The sequence below is a fragment of the Cervus elaphus genome, chromosome 15 (genome assembly GCF_910594005.1).
Source record: "Cervus elaphus chromosome 15, mCerEla1.1, whole genome shotgun sequence".
Taxonomy (NCBI): Eukaryota; Metazoa; Chordata; class Mammalia; order Artiodactyla; family Cervidae; genus Cervus; species Cervus elaphus.
This window is the reverse complement of record NC_057829.1, coordinates 84,059,270-84,082,153: the sequence shown is the minus strand read 5'-3', so window position 1 is coordinate 84,082,153 and position 22,884 is coordinate 84,059,270. Positions and strand designations below refer to the sequence as shown.

The 22,884-nt window shown below is 50.1% G+C and overlaps 1 protein-coding gene across 18 annotated transcripts in view; it reads right to left on the bottom strand.

The window, feature by feature from the left end:
• Window positions 1-22,884, bottom strand: part of TACC2 (transforming acidic coiled-coil containing protein 2) — a 227,539-nt gene that overhangs the window by 66,407 nt on the left and 138,248 nt on the right. Inside the window, exon 1 of one of the 18 annotated variants that reach the window (XM_043926892.1) lies at window positions 10,817-11,405. The exons of 15 other annotated variants lie outside the window; for them this stretch is intronic. In XM_043926892.1, the coding sequence (XP_043782827.1) occupies window positions 10,817-10,884 (68 nt within the window). In that variant the 5' untranslated portion in view covers window positions 10,885-11,405. Of the gene's footprint in view, window positions 1-10,816; window positions 11,406-22,884 lie in introns of those variants that run through there. 2 more of the 18 variants (XM_043926891.1, XM_043926890.1) reach the window with 2 other exon arrangements.

Genomic DNA, 22,884 nt, shown 5'->3' with positions numbered 1-22,884 from the left:
GGTCCTTGCTGGTTATTTATTTTATATATAGTAGTATGTACCTGTTAATCCCAAACTTCTAATTTATCTCTCCCTGCCCTCTTTCTTAAAGTCAGTTTGAAGTTTTGGTTTTCCTCGTGCCAGCAAAGGTGCCTAGCTGAGGCCACAGGCAAAGCCCTTCTGAGAAAGAGACACACTCGGGCTGGGGTCCCAGTCTGACCCCTGCACCACCCACGGACCCCCACCAGCTGTCTCTTACACACTCTCTGGGCACCCCTGCCTCTTCCTTCTCCCCAGGAGCAGAGTTCCTTGGAGACGGATGCTATGAGTGTTGACCTCACTCCCCCAATAGCCCTGCCTGGCTTCAGGGTCAGTCTTTCTCCCCTCGGGCATTAAAGGAAATGAACACAGTCACAGGATCCTCTCTGAACAAAGTCAGGCTGGGAAATTCCACGAAAGACTACATGTATGCAGATGTTCCCAAAGTAAAGCCAGCCTCTCCTACCTCCTTCCTGGAGGGAAAATACTTCCAGACCGCTCCCTTTAAAGCAGAACAATTAATAATTAGCGCATCCCACCAGAGCCCTGACAAAAGAGCAACTATCAGAAGCTGCAGCCCTCTTTGATCCAGATTGCTTCTGAAGTCCCCAATATCCAGAGCCAAACCCCATTAAAGATGGAGGCTGCATGCGAGTTAGGGGTGGGGAGTTGCAGAAAGGATGGCTCCTCCTGGGTGGGCAGCCGCTCACGGGCTGGCAAATATCAGTGTGATTTTCACCCCTGGCCTCGATTAACAGTGACTGGGTGTTTTTAATAACGTCAAATTCAACGTAGATGAACTTCAGCCACCTCCCACTTGGATAAACAGGGTAAACACCCACTTCCCTTAGAAACTGACCTCTGGAACATCCCTGAGATGATGCAAGGAATCAGAAAAGAAAAAGACATCTGAGGGCAAAGACACAAGCCGAGACTGGCCTGGACCAAGGGCCCCGTCAGTCATTTTTATCCCCAAATAAACTATCCACTACATTTTCTCAGCGGGTAGAGAATTTGCACTCTTAAGAGATTTCACTGGGAACACACCTCTGATTTCAGTCCACCAAATGATATATCTAAATATATTGTTTTAGGGATTTCCTTGGTGGTCCAGTGGTTAAGAATCTGTCTTTCAATGCAGGGGATGTAGGTTTGATCCCTGGTCCAGGAACTAAGATCCCAAATGCCGTGGAGCAGCAAAGTCCAAGAAATGCAATTGGAGAGGAGTCTGCATGCCACAACAAAGAGCCCATATGCCGCAACTAAGACCTGAAGCAGCCTAAATAAATAAATAAATATATACTTTTTAGCAAATTGGAAGTTAAAGGGAAAAGATTAAAAGGATTACCTGACTGAGTCTGAATCATGACCAGCAGGAAAGGCGTGAGTGATATTTCATGAATGATATGTGCTCATGAGATAAACTTTCTGTTAGGACAAAGTCCCTGTTGATATCTAAGGTCCTGACGCTTCCAGCTCTAAAATTCTCAGGCTCTGGAACGCAAGCAGCACCTTGAAGGAAATGGAGCTGGGATGCTGACCGCAAACTGGGTCCAGCAGTTGGCCTGAGCAGTCAGTCCCAGAAGGACACAGAGCTGCTAGGATCCGCCTCAGAGCAGGGCTGGAGCAAACCCTGGGCAGAAGGGCCACCCCCACCCCTGTTTCCACCCCACCCTCCCCGGCCCAGAGCCAGGAGCTGCTGCTGCTTCCATTTAAGGAGAAAGCAGGAAACACTGAAAGCAGTAAAGGGAACATTCCTTCTAAATAAGGAAGGTTGGCAAGTACAAAAAACCTGCGGGAAGTCCACCTCTCCAACAGGTAATTTATCGCACAGCCGTGGGATGCACTGTGCAGAAGGCCCACCTTCCCAACCCCAGGAGGTGCTTTCCTTTGCCAGGGCAAAGAGGGAGAGAACAAAGGCAATTTGCTGCTCGCAGCCCAAGCCCAGCTTCCCTGAAAGCCTCTGCTCTGCCTTATCCACCCGGCAAGCAGCAGCTTCCTCATGGACAAGGAGAGGAAAGCAAGGAAAAGAGACCAGCTGAGAGATGCACAGAGACACCCTTAGGTGCACAGAGGTTTGGGAGACAACAGACGTCTAAGAGAAACAAACCATCCAGGAGGGGAGAGGAAAAAGCTATGGTATGTGTCCAGCGGTGACCTGAGTAACCTGCAGGCTGCAGTGCATGCTGGGATAATCTGCAGGAGCACCGAGGCAGGGATGTGGGCTTTCCAGGTGGCTCAGGGGTCAAGAATCCGCCTCCCAATGCTGAAGACACAAGAGACTCGGGTTCGATCCCTGGTCCGGGAAGATCCCCTGGAGGAGGGTATGGCAACCCACTCCAGTATTCTTGCCTGGAGAATCCCATGGGCAGAGGAGCCTGGCAGGGGACAGTCCAGAGTATCGCAGAGTTGGACATGACTGAGCGGCTATGCATGACGCATACATGTGCTTCCTTTAGCCTGGTGCTCTGGCAGGACCCTGAGATGTCACACGGGGGCCACAGGAAGGTTGAGGGTTGAACCGGCTGTCTTCCTGGGTCCAGTCCCACAGGACTTCAACGCCTAGGGTCCCGCTGAGTCTCTCCCTGCCCCTGTAAGTCCCCCACTAGCACAGCTCAGCATGGAGCAGTTGTGCCTGGAATTCTTTTTGCTAGTGAGATATTCATTCATTTGTTCATGCATTCATTTATTCAACAAATTACTTACTGAAAAAAGGTATGTGGATACACAAGCATAAACAAGTAGAATTATAATAAACCATAATGGAAAAGGCCCTGATGCTGGGAAATATTACAGGCAAGAGGAGAAGGGGGCAACAGAGGATGAGATGGTTGGATGGCATCACTGACTCAATGGACATGAGCTTGAGCAAATTCAGGGAGATAGTGAAGGACAGAGAAGCCTGGCGTGCTGCAGTTCATGGAGTCACAAAGAGTCAACAAGACTTAGTGACTGAACAACAACAGTGGAATCAGGCTTCCCTGCTGGCTCAGCAGCAAAGAATCCACCTGCCAATGCAGAAGACTTGGGTTCAATCCCTGGGTTGGGAAGGTCCCCTGGAGTAGGAAATGGCAACCCCCTCCAGTATTCTTGCCTGAGAAATCCCATGGACAGAGGAGCTTGGTGGGCTACAGTCCATGGAGTCAAAAAAGAGTCAGACACAACTTAGCAACTAAACAACAAACAACAATAATAATGGAGAAGAATATGAAAAAAGAATATATGTATATCTGAGTCACTCTGCTATACAGCAGAAATTAAATACATTGTAAACACATTATACTTCAATAAAATTCAAATAAACTAAAAGCAGCAAGGAAAAAAAAAAACCAAGGAGGATGCCCTCACACTGTTCACATCCTGATAACAACAGTTAAAGACACAAATCAAGTAACTCCACCTTTCACTAAGTTTTACAAAGGCCTCAAACAAAAGGGTGATACCCTGAGCTGTGATGTCCGTCCACTACAACAGCCGCTTGCCATGTGTGGCTATTTTAATTTAAATTATACTAAATAAAATTAAAGATTTTCTTGGATGAACTACCCACATTTCGAGTGCTCAAGAGTCATGTGTGGCTAGTGGCTACCATATGGGGCAATAAGAATATAGGATCTTTCCAGGGTCACAGGTTCTTCTGGACAGCACCAGAGAGTGAGGGCAGAAAAATCTACCGAGAATGGAAGCTGAAGAAGGAGCCAGCCATCCCAGCGTAGGGCAGAATGAAGAAGGAGCCAGCCATCCCAGCACAGGGCAGAATGAAGAAGGAGCCAGCCATCCCACCATAGGGCAGAATGAAGGAGCCAGCCATCCCAGCATAGGGCAGAATGAAGAAGGAGCCAGCCATCCCAGCATAGGGCAGAATGAAGAAGGAGCCAGCCATCCCAGCATAGGGCAGAATGCTTCCTAGGCAGCTTGCTGCATGTGCAAAAGCCCTGGGGCAGGTGACCAGAGAATTAACAGGTGACCAGTGCGTTAGCAGGCTCCGACATGGGGTTGGATTTTAGACTAAAAGCAACGGGAAGCAGATACAGGGAAGAACCATCATCTGAACTGTTTTAGGAAGCAGGGAGGTAAAGGAAAAGAGCAAGGCTTGACCACCAGGTTTCTGCTTAGAGCAGCTGGGAGGTGAGGTACCATGTGCTGAGATGGGGAATCGGGTGAGGCTGGGTCACTTTATATACACTTTTTTTTGTTTTTGATACAAAGAAGGTCATCCATTCTATTTTGGACAAGTTAGGCCTGGGCGCTCCATGAGAAACCCTAGAGGAGATACAAAGTAAGCAGCTGGATAAGCATGGTGCTCAGACAACAGGGAGGATATAAACGGGGGAATTTTGAGTACATGATAGTATTACATCCATGAGTAAGGAGGAGACGTCTTAAACAAGCAAAGAAGGTGGCCCAGGCCGAAGACTTGAGGACTGTAGTGTTGATAAATGGCCATGAGGTCATGAGGGGTGAGGACACAGGTCCAAGCCCTATACAATCAGGTGCCAGCAAAATACAACTCACTGTCTCTTTTTGTAACTAAAATGTAACTGGGACGTTGATTTACTAACTGTCCGCAGCTGCTTTCACACTCTCAGGGCAGAGCTGAGTTGTTGCAACGGAGACCTCACACCCTGCAAAGGCAGTCTGGCCCTTCACAGAAAGCGTCTGTCAACCCCTTGATTTAAGCATGGAGGGCTCTCAGTCTCCTTATCTATAAAATGGGGGCGGAAGTGCCTGGGTCGCAGTAATGGACATGTTTCTGTAACGGGGAACACCTGAGTCTACTCAACAAGGCTAAGAGAGGAGCTCTTCATTCTTACAGCATCCAGCGTTGTTTCCACGTTTTGGCAAAGGCACGCAGCACCCACCTGCTCTCTAGAAACAACTGCTCAAGTGAATTTGTAAATATAAACGGAACCAGTGTCATCCAAGCTACCACTTACAACGTAGAATGGATATATACTGAGCAGTTCTCAGTCAGTTCTTTGTGGCCAGCCAGTCTCCCTCAGACTCCCATCCAACCTGATACAAAAGCATGAGTCCATGAACAACCGGTTTTCATGGAAAAAAGTTGTTTACAAAGCCTGCGTCCTCATCACTAATCTTAGGGGAAGAGGATGGAATTGTTCACCATCCTCTGCTTACCCCGGAACGCTAACGCTGCCCCAGCTCAGGCTATCCATCTGGCAAGAACAGCCAATCATACTGACTATTCAGACTACACTGGTTCCTAGGCAACCAAAACTATAGCCACAGAAACGGGCTGTTGACGGTAGAAACACGAAGACAGGGACAGAGGGTCAATGGGGAGAGTGCCCTGAAGCCAATGACCTAGACGGAACACTTGCCCACAGTCACTTAATCCATCTTCCAATCCTAGCTGCTCACCCCGCCATCAGCAGGTGCCCTGTCCCAGGGCCCCAGCAGAAGGGGGTGGCATGGCTCCCTGAATCACTGGCAGCTACCTGGAAAGCCTCGGAATGTTCCTGCCTTCAGCCCACCTTAGAGAGAGTCAGCAGATAAGCAGAGAGAAGGTAGGAAGGGCCAAGATCCTTCCGGACACAGGGCCCATAATGGAGATATTCAGAAATGATAACCAAGGAAAAGTACCTGCTACGGACTTACTGCTTATGTCTCCCCAAAATTTGTTATATTGAAATTCCACCCCTCAATGTGATGGTATTAGAAGGTGGGGCCTTTGGGAGGTGATTAGGTCATGAGGGGACTTCCCTCATAGTTCAGTTGGTAAAAATCACCTCCAATGCAGGAGACCCTGGTCCGATTCCTGGGTCGGCAAGATCCAGAAGGAGAAGGGATAGGCTACCCACTCCACTATTCTTGGGCTTCCCCTGTGGCTCAGCTGGTAAAGAAGCTCCTGTAATGTGAGAGACCCCGGTTCGATCCCTGGGTCAGGAAGATCCCCTGGAGAAGGCAACAGCTAACCACTCCAGTATTCTGGCCTGGAGAATTCCATGGACTGTATAGTCCATGGGGTCGTAAAGAGTCGGACACGACTGAGCGACCTTCACTTTCATTTTTCTAGGTCATGAGGGCGGCGCCTTACACGGGCATCAGTGCCCATGTAAGAAGAGAACATGAGTGCTTGCTCTTCTCTGCTCACCTTCACTGCCTTGATGTCTGAGGACAAGATGAGGACAAGGAGACAGCCGTCCATAAACCAGGAAGCAGGCCCTCACTACACACTGACATTGGATTCTGCCGCCTCCAGAAATATGAGAAATGTGTATCTGTTGTTAAAGCCGTGTCCTTTGTGGTATTTTATGTTATAGCAACCTGAACTAAGATAGCACCTTTGGGACTCAGGCAACGCCCATTCTACAAACGATTTTACAGCCTATTCAGTTTCAGAGGGAAAACTGCTCATCCTTTCATCCAACAATAATATCCAAAGTGAAGTATCTGCTTCTAAGAACTGACAGGCCCACAGTCAAGATGCTGCCATTGAAGCTAAATGACTTAGCCGAGGGTCATCTTAAGAAATAAGACGTTGAAAGAAATCCAATGAGACCTAAAGAAAACTCCTGCCAGGAGCCCCAGTGGCCCTTTCTGGACTTCTGAGCAACGGACATACTGGCAATTTTCAGACACAGACGCATTCCTGCCTTTCCTGCTGCTTCTGTCTTCTCACGGTCTTCACAGACATGGAACCGCAACCCTGAGAAGCCCGAAGAGGCAGGCTGGGCAAGCTCAGAGCCGCTAGACCCTCTCGACAGCCCCCAGACTGAGAGGGTGAGGAGCCACACGGGGATGGAAGAGACCAAAACTCCCCTTTCCCATCTGTGACCACAGTCGCCCAAAGAGCTCCAAGCCCATCCCAGAAGCACTCACCTGGTACAACTGGTGCCCAGGGCCTCCCTGGTCCTGGGCACTCTCTTGGCTAGAATTCCGATCCCACATGTATCTCAAATCCCAGCCCAAACTCATCAACCTTCCCCCAGATGCGCTCCCAAATCCCACTTCCTTGTCTTGGCAAACGCCACATCCTCTCCTTGGACATCTAAGCATAAATCCTCCGCTTGTTTTCCCCGCTGTCTTTATAACCTTCCCTCCCCTGCTCATCAATCACTGCAGCCTGTTGCTTCATTCTTCATCACTTCCCGCCCTCCCTCCCAGCCCTTCTATTTTGCTGCTCACGGGTCCACACAGGCAGCAGTTTCCCTATTTGTGATTTTGGGGTTTTTTTTTTTTCGGGTCATGAGCGGCGCCACAGCCGAAGTAGGTTGAACTTGCCCATACAACCACCACTTTTACCCTCAGATGCCGATGGCCCTTGGCCGTCCCTGGAGAGCCAGGGTGTGGGGATCTGCAGGAAGCGGAGGGAGCCCCCTGGGATGGGGGTCTCCGGCTACACAAAAGACAGAGCACTTAACGCTGCTTTTCTTAGCAGAAGCCGAGCCTCGAGGGGCTGCAGCGGAAGGAGGGCGCAGCGGCAGGGTCTAATCGATGGACTCAGATCACATTGACTCAAGTACTTCCCGTCCCTTTCCTGTGTGTGTCCCATCCGTCCGTGCTGAGAAGTGTTTTCTGCAGCGGAATTCTCCTCTCCCGGACCTCCTCCCCCCTCCCCCCGCCCCCGTCTTTTATCTGGAAACAAAGGCTACTATTGCTACCAGGACTTCTTTTCCAGATAAGAAAGCGGCAGTTAGAGGAGTGTCCAGAGGTTTCTCAGGAACCCAGATGGAGGGACTCACCCGGATGGAGAAGCTCTGGGCTTCTCAAACTTTCCTGCCTAAAAGTCATCCTGGCGTCTTCACAAATCACTGGTTAAATGGAGATTCTGACTTCGAAGCAAAGGTGGGCCCTTTGATTCTGCCTTTCTAAGGAGCAAAGTGGGAGGGTGATGCTGCCCTCCCGGCAGGGGTGGACCATCCCATGAGTCACAGGGATTTCAACACGTGAACCTCCATGCCCGCCTCCCCTCCCGATCCCATGTGCCATGCTGCACCTCCGGTCTGCTGCTGCACCCCAGGGGGGAGACACAAGACTCCCCATCTCTCTCTCCCCATCCACTGCTCTCCGGGGACAGAATGAAGCTAGGAGGTGGGGCTACAAAAGCTGCCCAAAGGCACCCCAAACCTGAACCCAGAAGCACAGAAATCCTGCAACTAAAAAAGAAAATATTCTGCAGGGACTTTCAAAACATCCCCGTCTTTTGGGTTCACTCTTACACCCAGGTCCTCCTTGATTTGATCTTTCACAGGGAACCATCACAGAAAAAGAGACACATGTTCCGTCTAGTTCCCAGCTGTCGACTGTACCCCGCCGAGGCAGGCTGTGCTCCCTGGGTGCCTCTCCACCCCTGCCGCCCTGACAGCATTATCCTGCAGTGGGAGCTTCCTTCCTGCCACGGACCACACATGGCTACCCTGTCTTCTTCTTCTTCACAAGCATGTGACTTTAGGTGCACAGAAAGTTACTCTCTTAATACACTTTTTTAAATCTCTAGACTGGAAATAAGCAAACTGATAGTAGAAAAACTCCCAGTTATTCAGACAGCAGAGATGCGATTTTAGAGAATAGCTGCCAGGTATGGAACCAGCCCCAATCATTTCCACTCTCTCCATTTTTAAAAAACAAAAGTGTTAGGGGATGGAGGGTGGAATTCTGTGAAGGAGTAAATATACTATCTTAAAGATTTAAAGACATTTCAGAAATAGTTTCAAGGAGAGAAGACTCTGGCTAGTACACATGGACCAGCTCATCCAGGCAATATTTGAGAAGGAGCTTCCATTACAATGTGGCCGTTTGGCCTGGAGTTTTATTTAAACACCCTGGTAGGTGGGCTTCCCAGGTGGCGCTAGTGGTAAAGAACCCGCCTGCCAATGCAGTGAGACATAAGAGATATGTGTGGGTTTGATCCCTGGCATGGCAACCCACTCCAGCATGCTTGCCTGGAGAATCCCATGGACAGAGGAACCTGGTGGGTTCTAGTCCACAGAGTCGCAAAAGAGTCAGACATGACTGAAGCAACTTAGCACACACTTCCCCGCTAGCTCAGTGGTAAAGAATCCGTCTGCCAATCCAGGAGATGCGAGTTCGATCCTTGGGTTGGGAAGATTCCCTGGAGAAGGAAATGGCAACCCATTCCAGTATTCTTGCCTGGGAAATCCCATGGACAGAGGAGCCTGGAGGGCTACAGTCCATGGTGTCACAAAAGTCAGACACGACTTAAGAAACTAAAACAACAATAACATCCCCCTAGGATGGACTTAGGACACCTTATCCCAGCTTCTATCTAACAGAATCTCTCCCAACTCAGCCCTCAGCCAACAGAAGCCTGGTCATTTATTAACTCAACTGGGAAAGAGGGCGGGGATGCTGGGGACACGTGAGCTGAATCCCTGATGGCTGAGGAGCGGATTTTCCCAAACACATGGTCACAATATCTTTTTCGTGTCTCCTGAAAGCATTTAGACAGATCTGAGCCCTGACAGCTAGCTAGCTCAGTAGCCAATTAGCGCCTACCACTCTTTAACTGATTTTCAGTTTAGAGACTTCTCAAAAATAGGTTGGAACTGTTCTTTTCGGCTTAGGCTCAAGTCCCGGGTGGTAGTACATATTTTCATGCATGGAACAATACTATACACAAACGAAAACCAGGGCAGGCAAAGCGCAGGGCTCGTGGCACTGAAAAGCCTCCAACACGACGCGCCTCCTTTGTAAGATGATGCTGTCTCGAGCTACAAGGAGGAAGACAAATGATCGGTGCACACCTGCTCCTTAGAATGGTTCGCTGCTAAAGAGCTGGAGCCTGGAAAAGCACGAGGCTCAGCCTAGCATTACATCACCGCACTGAGCCAGGTCCTCATTGAAACCCCAGGCAGAGGGACAAGTAAAGAAGCCCCACATGGCACCCCGCGTCCCTACTACAACACACAGGCCAATCCCTGGAGTCCTTTCATCTACACATCAATGGCTCCCATGACCACTTCACCGCCTCCCCACCCCCAAACCCCCACAAAACACTCTTCTCTGAAACACATTCTTCTCTTTGGGAAAGGAGAGCAGGTAAGGCGGGGGTGACCTTCAGCCAGATCTATTCAATAAGCCCCATCCTCCAGACAGGCCCAGGTAGGTAATGGAGATGACCATTTAAAAACGGGAATCCTAATAAACACCCATCCAGTATAAAGGCCCCATTGGCTCTTGGTTTACAGAAACTGGATGCACAGTCAAATGCTGCTTCCACCAATGGGCCAATGACAAGACTGGCTGGCTTTACTAATAATAGCGAGCAGCCTTGTCCTCCGATGTTCACCAGTCAGCGTGTGGACGCTTGGGTTAATCCGACTGAATGTCTAGCAGCGATGCTCCACGCCATCCGTCTAGCTATGTGAGTGGCTGCCCCTAAACTGGTCTGTCTCCATGGGCACGGCACTGCCACCCTCAAGGATTCTTCCCATGAGGCCCTTGTTAATGCCCGGCTGTTCCCTTTGCAGGAAATACCACTGTGCGGGGGGGGGGGGGGGGGGCGGTGTTATGATGCCGGGAGAAGCCCCCCAAGCACGCACTGGGCTGCTGAACCACCATCAAATTCCAGGGGGGTCATTTCTGCCCTCAGGAATCTCCAGGGGCTGCCAGATGCTCATTCCAGAGGGGGGCGCGAAACGCTACAAGGGGAGCCACCAGGTAAAAACCACGCTAGGCTGCCCGAGAACGTCAGGGACAGCCCTAGCTCCAGGCTGCACGGGGCATCAGGGGAGAGGATACTAACAAAGCCCCAGCACCCTCTCCTCCTGGGAGGATTCCGGGGGCCCTCCGGGGCGACGGGCGGAGCACTTACATTGCCTCGGAAGCCTCCTGGTTCAGGTCGCTGGCTGGGACTGGCTGCAGAGACTGCGACCCTCCCATCCTCGCTGCGCCCTGGAGTGCAGGCTAGCCGCGAGCAGGGCCAGCGTCCTGGCACGGTACCTCCAGCGGGAGCCCGGGGTGGGCCGGCCGGCGGCCGGGGCTGCTGCACTGCAGATGGGAGCAGCTGTTGGCATCCGGGGCGGCGGCGGCGGGGAGCTGCGGCTTCGGGGCCCGAGCCGGAGCCCGGGGAGCGAGCGCCGCGGAGGTGTGCGCGCGAGGGTGGCCGGCGCGCGCCCCCACTGTGTGCGCGAGGGTGGCCGGCGCGCGCGACTCTGCCCGGGGCGCGCGAGTGTGAGCGTGAGCGCCGGCGGGGTCCGAAGGGATCTGCTCTTAAAGCCCCCGGCAGCTTGGCTCCCGAGTAGGACACGGTGATGTCATCATCAGCGAGCAGCCCCCGACGCCTGCATCTTCACAAAGCTCCAGCACTGGCTCGGGAAACCGGGCCAGGCGGAGGGAGGGCGAAGACCCTCCCTCTACCCCCGAGTCGCCTCCCCCAGCTTCCCGCAGCCTCGCCCGGATCGCCGGCATTGTCTGGCTTGGAAATGCAAATACACTTCGGGCCCGGGAGTCGGGGGGCCCCAGGGGGGAGGGCCGCGGTGGTCCGGGCCAGGCTGACCATTGGGGGGGGCGGGGGAGGGTATCCTCTTCCCGGCCGGCTCACCCCTCCCGGAGGGAGGCAATGGACTCTCCCAGGGCTGGGCGGGCAGGTAAACAGGCTGCAGCGGAAAATGTGCTAGACGCTTGCAGTGTCCCGGTGGCTTCTGCCTCCTTCAGGCTGAGGCCTGTACCACGGAGATGCGAGGGCCTGGCTCCCGGGTCCCCCCACCTCACCTGAGCCCAGGTCCGGCCTCCAAGGACACAGTTTGAGGGTAGGGCGGATTGGGGCAAGCCTGCTACTGAGTCTGCAGCACCCCCCTCCCCCATCTTTGGCCACCACAGGAAGCTCCACGGAGATGCCCCTTGCAAAGGCTCACTCCCAACCATCAGAGGTCAGACCAGCTAGCTGAGAGGGCCCATCCGTGTCAGGCCCTTAAGACCACAAGAGTGTCCAGGGAAAAGGCAGCTCTCCATGACACACCATCTAACCATCCATCTCCATGACTGTGAGCCCAGACCGGGGCCTGCAGGAATGTCTGTGACACCCCATTCAGTACCCCCAGCCCTCACCCCCATTCCTCTGCTGAGGCAACCTGTGCCCCGCTAGCCAGGGCTCCTCTCCCGGCTCTGGCTGCTCCCAAACCCTCCAGCCTTGCTTGGGCTCCTGGGCCGCCTCCTCTCAGGCTACTCAAGGAAGATTTCATCTCCTTTTGGTTCAGGAGGTTTGGAGGCCCACCTGGAAACTGACCATCCATCCCCATTCTGAGCTCCAATCAGACTTACAATGGAATTAAAGTGGGACCTCTGAGGAAATAGCAACCCACTCCAGGATTCTTGCCTAGGAAATCCCACCAGGAAAGCCCAGCCTGGCGGGCTACGGTCCACAGGGTCGCAAAAGAGTCAGATAAAACTGAGCTACTGAGCACATCTGATGTGTAAGCTGAAAACTCGTCTCCATTTTCCCAGCATATCTTTACCCCACAGCAGAGTCAGCCTAAAATGCATCTATATTGTGGCCAAAACAAAAATAAAATGGAAACAAAATTGCTCAAAACATTGTGAAATGTCCTCCATACACTGTTTCCTAAAACTGTGGCTGAGGATGTTTGGACGGCTACTTTTGAAGTTGTGACTCAAATGTCAGGATGGTTCCAGAGCTATATGGTGGGCTGACTTTCCTCTGCTGATATTTAAAATTAGTGTCCAACAGAGACCCAGAAAGTCAGAATTGTTTCCTGGGCTGCAACAACATGAAACGTCCAGGCAACACTGAGAAGGTTGACTTTCTCGAATTTATATGAAAATAGCTAATGATCGTGTCAGTCTCAAAGAGAAGGTGACTGTCAGGGGGCGGCCGGGTGAGGCTTGCTCCTGAAAGCACGTCCCATAGCCTGTCATTCATCGTCAGTGCCAGGAGTCATCTGGTGGCAGGGATTCTGAGCTTTGCTCCTCCGGTCATTCTCAGCACCCCGAGGGTTTGTTTTTTTGTCAGAAAACGGACCTCTTGGGCCTCAGATGCAGCTGGAAATCCAAAGAACTTACCACGTGGAGCGGAAAACTTCATAAGTGCTAACCTAGGGAAAGCTATGACAAACCTAGACAGCATACTAAAAAGCAGAGACATCACTTTGCCGACAAAGGTCGGTATGTCAAAACTATGGTTTTTCCAGTAGTTATGTACGGATGTGAGAGTTGGACCATAAAGAAGGCTGAGCAATGAAGAATTGATACTTTTGAATTATAGTGCGGGAAGAGACTCTTGAGAGTCCCTCAGACAGCAAGGAAATCAAACCAGTCAATTCGAAAGGAAATCAACCCTGAGTATTCATTGAAAGGACTGATACTGAAGCTGAAGCTCCAAAACTTTGGCCACCTGATGCGAAGAGCCAACTCATTGGAGAAGACCCTGATGATGGGAAAGATTGAAGGCAGGAGGAGAAGGGGGCGACGGAGGATGAGATGGTTGGATGGCATCACCGAATGGATATGAATTTGAGCAAACTCGGGGAGACAGTGGAGGACAGAGGAACCTGGTCTTCTGCAGTCCATGGGGTCCCAAAGAGTCAGACACAACTTAGCAACTGAAGAACAAGAAATGTAGACTTGACCTTTTGAGGAAAAGTGACCACTTCCGTGAGCATTGATGGTATGTATGGCCTGCAGCCAAACCCAGCCCTAGGAAAATACACAGGGGAAAAAATGAGAAACAACAATTAGAACTCATCCACTAATTTTTTTTTCACGACACACAAAAGCACAGAACCTTCCAAGTGTCCTGATCCGTAACAGGTAGGGGTCTGCTGCAATAACTAGAGAGGGCCTTGAAATGCGACGGGAGTTCAAATCCTGACTTCTCCCTCGTTTGCTGTGTGGCCTTGAGCCAACTGCTTGGCGGTACTGAACCACTGCTTCCTTAGCTGGCAAGAGGGAGAAAGCATCTATTTTGCAGAGTACTGAGAAAACTGAATTATATATATGAAAGCCCGGGACCAGGACTAACTGGTGCTTGAGCAATGTTAATCTTCCTTCCTTCTTGATTAGAAACATTTTCCCCTAAGCACAGCACCACATAGAAAATGAGGGGGCATTACGGCGAAGGGCTTCTATTTAGAGTCTCAACAATTGTAAAGTTAGGACCTAACGACACTTCATTTATGTGTCACTGACACCGTCACAGTGATGTTAACAACATGGGCAAGAACCAGGGGGAAAACAAATACAATCTGGATGCCGTTGAGGTCAATGCAACTGAAATCCGTGCATTCCTAGTTTGTATAATAAACTTCTGGAAGAACTTTTCAGACTCTCACTTAAGACATTTGATGTTTACTTTACACACAGTTTAAAACAAGCCTGCGGACTTCCTTGGTGGTCCAGTGGTTACCACGCCGCACTTCCACTGCAGGGGGCATGGGTTTGATCCCTGGTCAGGGAACTAGGATTCCTGCCTGCCACACAGTGCAGCCAAAAAATAATAAAAATAAAATAAGCTTGGTTATCTAGTCATTCAGCCTACAGAAAAAAAGGAAAACGTAAAAAACATGGAGAGGGGGAGTGATTAGAGAGGAAAAGAGCCGTGCTGCATGGACTGAATGTGTCTCCCCAAAATGTCATATGCTGAAGCCCTGATATCCAGTCTGATGGTATCCAGAGGAGCCTTTGGGATGTAATTAGGGTTAGATAAAGTCACAAGGGTCTAGCATCTCCGACTCAATGGATATGAATCTGAGCAAATTCTGGGGAACAGTGAAGGATAGGGAAGCCTGGCATGCTACAGTCCATGGGGTCGCAAAGAGTCAGACATGACTTAGAGACTGAACTACAACAACAAAAGGAGAAAGAGACACATAATCTCTCTGCTGTTTCAGAACACAGCGAGAAGGCAACCATCTGCAGACCAGAAGCAGAGCTGTCTTTAACAACCTGACCATGCTCGCACCCTGATCTCGGACTTTCTGCCTCACAACTGTGAGAAATCAATGTTTTTGTTGAAGTCACCCGGCCGAAGTTCTTTGTGTTATAGCAGCCCAAGAGGACCAACCAAGACAGGCTGTTTAAGGTACAGTGCTAAGGGACCAAGAATAACTAACAAGAAGGGAAAAGATTAAAAAAAAAAAAAGAAAGAGACAACTCTCCAAGTTGGACCAAGGAAATTCGAAACAATTTCAGGGCCATTTAACCCAGCTCAAACGCGCCGTAGATCCTGGGTTCTTGTTATCCACAGGAACTGCTGATAGCACAGAAACCACTGGCGACATCACACTCTGGCCTGTTTACTGCCTCCAAATCCTCTCTCCTTCACCCACCCCCACCCCAAGTGATGGCCAAGGAAGCTAAATAATGGGTTTGCACAATAAGAAAGCACAGATTCCACCCCAAATTATTAAAATGCAAGCAGCCAGCCTTGCAGTCACACATCCCCTAGTGTATTCAAACCTGCACAGGGCACTGCGCTGGGGCCAGGCCTCTGGCTGGAGCTGAGGCTGCAGACACAAGCTGTCAGTGCCCTCTGCTTGGCCCCGACCTTCCTTCCCAGACGTGCTGCTTTCAGGGGGCCCACTCCTCCCTTCCTTACCGCCTCTTCATGCCCAGCCCACACTCCAGACTCTACCCTGGCCACCCCGTGAGGGGCAGAGACTACCACAGCAGGGCACCTCCTCTCTCCACCAAATCAGGGATGCCCAAACTTTCTAACCACGGCCCTTGTTGCTAAGTCGTGTCTGACTCCTGCGACTCCATGGGCTGTAGTCCGCCAGCCTCCTCTGTCCATGGGATTTCCCGGGCAAGAATACTGGAGTGGAGCTGCCATTTTCTTCTCCAGGGGATCTTCCCAAGTCGGGGATGGAACCTGCGTCTCCTGCATTGGTAGGTGGATTCTTTACCCCTGAGCCACCAGGGAGACCCTGAGGTCCCTCCCTCTGTCGGCCTCTGGACCAGAGCATGCGTATTCTAGGATGCTAAAGGTAGGCTAAGCCCACTTAGATGGGCTCCTCTGCCAACCCTCCTACTGATGTCCCCAAGACATCCTAGAAACCTAGATAAACCAAAGAATGCACCCATCATTTCTAGAACAATTAGAGATTCCACATATACTAGTGCACTTAGCATCTGCCTGGCCTGTAGAATATGAGTCTGTTCTCAAGTTACTTCCTGACACATACGTAGCAGAAAGTTCAGCAAACCTGCCCGATCCTTGTAGCTGAGAGATAAGATATATGATACAGACTCTGAAATCCCACTCGGGTCCGAGGAACTGAACCACACATAGTCAGAAAGGGTAAGTAATTTGAAGCACCTCTGACACCCCAAGGAAAACACACTTAAGCGGCTTTATCTTTGTCTCCAGCCTCAGGGAAGTCTCCAGTTGCCATAGCAGCAACGCTCTCCAAACAGGACCAATGGACCCCTGTGCTGCTAATTAGCCTGTGCACACTTGCTAAAAGAAAGTAGGTCAGATCACAGGAAAATCCATCTGGAGAGCACTGGGAATGTAAATACAGATGGAAAACGGGTCCAGGCAAGGTCCTGTTTCTTCAGGTCTCTCACGATCACCATCATGGGCGAGGGGCAGGGGGGCACAGCTAGTCGGGGGATGACAAAGAGGCTGCACAAAAGCACGTAGACCTTCTCTTTAGGAAGCTGACCTTTCCACAGGCTCTAGCATCACCACCCGCTTGCAACTTGTTCCTTCATCTGAGACCCAGAAAGTCCAGCTTGTCACTTACTGCTTTGCCTAAAACTGCAAGAGCTGCGGACTTTCCTGGTGGTCCAGTGGCTGGGACTCCACGCTGTCAATGCAGGGGACCCAGGTTCATTCCCTGGTCAGGGAATTAGATCCCACATGCCGCAACAAAAATCGAAGATCCCAACTGAGACCCGGCATAGCCAAATAAACAAAATTAAAAAAAAAAAAAAAAAACTGTAAGATCTGGGAGCTGAACTCAGACCCCAGTACAGGCCCATGTTCAGCAACCGCAGGTAAACAGGAGCCTGAGACAAGCGAAGCTGACCAGCGAACAGGAGACTGGCCTGCAGGTCAAGAGTGGCGCGTTGCTGGCACTCTGTCCATCCAGGTTTTATGTTTTGGGGTCCGTCTTCCTGGGCTTTTGGAGACACAGCTTTTATGTCACAAGGCCTTGCTCCAAAAGTTGTCCACTGCCTTCAGGAGAAAGTCCCAATTCGATATCCTGGCCTTGATCCCAACACTGGGTCCATCCTACATTGGAGCAGGGCCAAGGTCCCCACTGTGCAACCTCAAGCCGAGGAGGTGCCACTCCCCAGCCTCTGCAGGACCCCCTATTCCTCCTGTGCATCAGGGGCCAGCTTCCCGCCAGCTTCTACGAGGGGCAAGTCTCCTCCAGCCCACAGATGTCCCCCCTGCCACTCCACCGCCAGCAAATTTTAGCTTTGGTGCTTGCTCGCCTCGTCGGAATCTCACTGTATCCTGTGGCTGGTGTCCCTGCTCTCCGGCCTGCCTGGCAAAAGTCTTCAGTTTTCCGATGAATAGAGAAAAGGGAGGAGCTTGTCAGGCTTCCCAAGTGGTTCAGTGGTAAAGAATTCATCTGCCTATGCAGGAGATGTAGGAGACTTGGGTTCAATCCCTGGAGCGGGAAGATCCCCTAGAGTAGGAAATGGTAACCCACTCCAGTATTCTTGCCTGGAAAATCCCATGAATGGAGGAGCCTAGAGGGCTACAGTCCATGGCGTTGCAGAGTCGGACATCACTGAGCGACTGAGCACACAGAAGATTGTCAGGTTCCCTCATTTTCAGATCTGACTGTCTTCTACACTCCCACATTAAATCCCATGTGGCCACCCTGGGGAGTCTGAGTGGTTAACTTGGGCTGAAGAGCCAGCTCAGTAGAACCCCATCTTCTCCAGGGTTCTCTTGCTCACTCTTTGAAAAGGGCTGATCTTCTCTGCTTTTTTCACTTCCTTTGTCATATTTACACCTGAGATCTTTCAAAGATCCTTTCAAGCAAGGACCACTCCAACAGCTACTCTTTATGGGGGAAAAATTCATTTCTGTTATCATGCAGCCATGAAATTAAAAGATGCTTGCTCCTTGGAAGGAAATCTATGATAGACCTAGACAGCCTATTAAAAAATGCAGACATCACTTTGCCGACAAGGGTCCGCATAGTCAAAGCTATGGTTTTTCCAGTAGTCGTGTACGGATGTGGGAGCTGGATCATAAAGAAGGCTGAGCGCCAAAGAACTGGCGCTTTCAAACTGTGGTGCTGGAGTAGACTCTTGAGAATCCCTTGGACAACAAGGAGATTCAACCAGTCAAACCTAAAGGAAATCAATCCTGAATATTCATTGGAAGGACTGATGCTGAAGCTGAAGCTCCAATACTTTGGCCACCTGATGCAAAGAGTTGACTCACTGGAAAGGACCCTTGTGCTGGGAAAGATTCTGAAGGCAGGAGGAGAAGGGGATGACAGAGGATGAGATGGTTGGATGGCATCACCAACTCAATGGACATGAGTTTGAGCAAAACTCCGGGAGACAGTGAAGGACAGGGAAGCCTGGCATGCTGTAGTCAGTCCATGGAGTCCCAAAGAGTCAGACGTGACTCAGCAACTGAACAACATGATACAAGGTAAAGGCTGAGGATTTTGCTATTAGGTCCAGGAAGGCAACCCAGAATGTGCTAGAAAAGGAATCAGTAAAGAAAGATACGACTCGTCTTTTTTTTTCTGGCTGCACTGGGTCTTAGTTGTGGCATGAGGGATCCTCACAGCTGAATGCAGGCTGTTTAGCTGCAGCATGTGAGATCTAGTTCCCTGACCAGGGATCAAACCCCAGACCCCTGCATTAGGAAGGTGGAGTCTTAACCACTGGACCACCAGGGAAGTCCCAAGACTCATTTTTATTTTAAAATTAAGAATTCAGGATACATTTTACATCTTTGATTCCTACAAGAAGGAAGGAAAGCAGGCCAACACTAAAACCCAGGGCTATGCAAAAGTTAGGACAGCACTGTGTTAAGAAGTCTCATCACATATGAAAAAGAAATCAGTAACACAAACACCACATCCCAAAAGATTAAATGAAAACCTTAAAATCCTTCTTTCTTTACCAAATAAATTTAGCTCTTTTGAGATGAAAAGGGTAGAAGATACTCTTGAGATAACATTTTAGAAAATATATCCTACCTCATTTCAAGAAATGACTCAAGCTTGCAACTCAAGACAGCAAAAGAATCTAGAAAGAAAAGTTAGATAAAAGCCAGAGAGAGTGAGCTTATCCTGAAAGCTTACCTGAGCCCTGGCTGAGTCAGCTGCAGGCCTGGATCTAACTTCCCCAGCAGCCAAAGCAAAAAGGAAATCAAGACTGAATATTTATTGTAAGGACTGATGCTGAAGCTGAAGCTCCAATACTTTGGCCACCTGATGTGAACAACTGACTCGTTGGAAAGGACCCTGATGCTGGGAAAGATCGAAGGCAGGAGGAGAAGGGGATGACAGAGGATGAGATGGTTGGATGGCATCACCGACTCAGTGGACATGAGTTTGGGCAAACTCTGGGAGATGATGATGGACAGGGAAGCCTGGTGTGCTGGTCCATGGGGTCTCAAAGAGTCAGATGTGATGGAGCGACTGAACAACAGCAGCAAGGCAAAAAGGGAAACAGTCATTTTCAGTTACACGATTCATAAAACCCAGCAGATTTTTTTTAACTGCCATTCCATGGATAAACAGCTTTTTGCATGACTGCCATTCTCAATATGTTCATTCCTATGGGTTCTCCATCAGGAGACGGTGTATACAGTAGACAATCCCTTCAACAATCTCCTTCCACCAACAGGATCTTAAGTTTCATGTGGCTACTTCAGCAAGCACATCAGCAGCTACCCAGCTCCTTCAGTGATTAATAAAATCAGAAGTTCTGGGAAGGATAGGGACTTCCCTGGTGGTCCAGTGGTTAAGACTTTGCCCTCCAGTGCAGGGGGGTGAGGTTTTGATCCCTGAACAAACCCTTGGGGAGCTAAGATTCCCACATGCCTCATGACCAAAAAACCAAAATATGAAACAGAAACAATATTGTAACAAATTCAATAAAACTTTACATATGGTCCACATCAAAAACAATGTTGAAAAAAATAAATGAAGTTCCCTGAGGATATATTTCTTGTTGGCCCATCCTACAGAGAGGGTACCCCCCCCCCACCATCTATGCTCCTGAAAAGACTCAAATGTTTCTATAGTTACATAAGGCAAAAGTTACATAGAGGAAGCCAAGGTCAGCCTCGGAAGATGTTCATCAACAAAGCAACCACTTCTGGACTCAGCTGTCCCTCACTTCCTCCTGGCGTCACAAGTCCTTGCCAGTTGTCTCTTGTTGACTGTGGGGAAACACACACCACCACCAACTGCAAAGAAAACTGCAAACCTAGCAGAAGCTGCAGGACACCATTAAGGGGACGAATCTGATCCCGAGGAAGTGCTCAAAAGCCGCCCAGAGCCGCTGAGAAACGGCGATCTGTGAACAACCCAAGAGGAGAAACTCTCAACGATGAGGAAGAAGGTAACTTCCAAGAGAGGACGTCCAGGAACAGAGCGAGCCCTTCAGAAAACTGCTCAACCATGTGTATTAAATGAAACATTTATGTTAAAACTGAAGCATTTATGTTACCAGTGACTCTGTTCTTGAGATGCAGGAATCAAGTGTGAAGAATATGTGAGTCTGAAAATCTGCCAGAAAAATATGGCCAAAATCCTTTGTTCATGCTAAGCATTAACATGTGGTTATCATTAAAGTCCACATTCTGTTAAATATAAATCATTTTCATAATTTTTTCACTTCTTTTTTCAACATCAAGTCCCAATCAAACATTTTCCACACAATCACCTTAAAACTTAGATTCAGTAAGTGGATTCATGTTAAGTGGCCTTTCTTGGGGAACAATTTTCTTTAGATAATCTGGACTCCTTCCTGTAGCTACTTTTATCAACAGAGTTTAAGATCATAGGCAAAACCAAACAGGTAGACATTTGGCCAAATAAAACTCCAACCTCCGGAGTCCAAGCTTCTACTCAGAAATAGTGGAGTTTCATTCAAACCTGGGAATAGAAAACCAACCTGGATGTCTGGGGTCAAAAACATAACCAGTGAAATCCCTCTTTCTTCCCAGAGAACTATTTCCAAGAAGAACCAAATATTCCAAAAGCACTGTAAAAACATTTCAGTCCTTGTTAGAAGAGCTTAAATATTGTACTTGATTGGACTGTTGATGTGTTAATCCACAGAGTTCCTCTAGAGCTTAAGCTTACTGGTTTTAGAGGCTACTGTGTACAAGGAATAAGAGGCCCTTTAAGGAGAACATCCAGGGGTAAACAGAGATGGAACCTCCCCCGCTACCAAAATGGACAGCAAAGCTGCTTTCCGAAGCCAGGCTGGAGAAACGGCACGGGCCGGAGTGCTAGACTCTGTGGCCCTTGCCTCGCGGGGCCCCTGGGACGACCCCTGCCCTGCAGCAGCGGCCCCTTCAGGAAGGCGGGTGGGCTGTCAGCTACTCTGGAATCACTGACTTCCTTCCCACGCCCGACGAGCGCCTTGACACAGCCTGACACGGGGCTGCCCTACTTGTGAGCGGAGCAGTGGAGACCGAGCACCGAGGCCCAGAACTGCTGACTCAAGGCTCTGGGATAGAAGAGAGATGCAGAATGGCTGGGCCAGAAATAGCAGCCGTGAGCATCTTCTGAGAGATAATTCGCATGGCATCTGAGAGCAGAGGGGGTGAATGTGTGTGTGCGTGTGTGTCTGTGTGCAGGCCTGTGTGTGTGTGCAGGCCTGTGGGCGTGTGCAGGCCTGTGTGTGTCCACCCATGTGCTACCAAACCCTAAAAATGCGTCCTGCTTTTCACAACCACCCCACATGCCCTGTCTGTAATTCCCAAGGCACTTGCCCGTCTGTCACTGGATGTAATTAGTTTTTACCCGTGCCTGAGGAGAAGGGATTATTTTTCCCCAATACTCAGATTTTTAAGAATTGATCTCTCTATGGGAAGACAGTCTTTCTATGACAACAGACTGACCCAATTCTGCCTCATCCCGTTGACCTTAAGAAAACGTGTGAGAGACATTTCTAGGTCTCCTGACAGCTTTCAGAGGCTGATGACTTATAAAAAGTTCAGTGCAGAGTAAGTGCATGGTATATTCAATTTTTTTTTTTTTGCATCTCTTTAAGCCATTAATCCAGACAAAGATGAAGGGGTCCCACTTCACGTGAACATTTCCGTGGGGCAGTGACTGTCCATCCTGGGAACATGCCTCTAGTCCCCCAGCATCAGGGGTACCAAAGGGGTGTGGCTTCCTGGTTTCTGGAAGGTCAGCTTCGCTCTCCAGAAGGGCCTGCTCTGACCCTTACAAACCAGGGGGTGCCGCCGTCCCCAGGCACCCCCAGCACCCAGCTTCTCCTTACAAAGCAGAGGTCTGGGCCAGGTCCGCTCCTGGAGGGCTGAGGCCACGCCTCCCATGTGCCCCACAGAATGCCCAGTGCCGGCACTCGGAGACCTTCAACAGCTACGGATGGACAGATGGGTGGACAGATCTGTACTTAAGAGACACAGAGGAGAGAGGCAGAAACCAAAGTCCTCTCCCAGCGAGGCCAGAGCTGAAGGAGGATCAGCGGAGTGACGCCGAGGACGACGTCTTCTCACTGGTATCCCATGCAAGTGCCAGCCCCGCCACCAACCTCGTCACCCTCCTCGATGGCAAGTCCTGATTTCTGTCTGTGTGATGCTGGGAGAGACGGCTAGGCTGGGTGCCCAGGAATGAGGTCTGACTTAAACTCTTCCCCAGACACCTAAATCAAAAAGGTGAGTGGGGAATGTTTTCACTCATCTGAATCCTTAAACTGACCCAAAGAAGTTACTTGACCCTCCTGTTCCTGTTT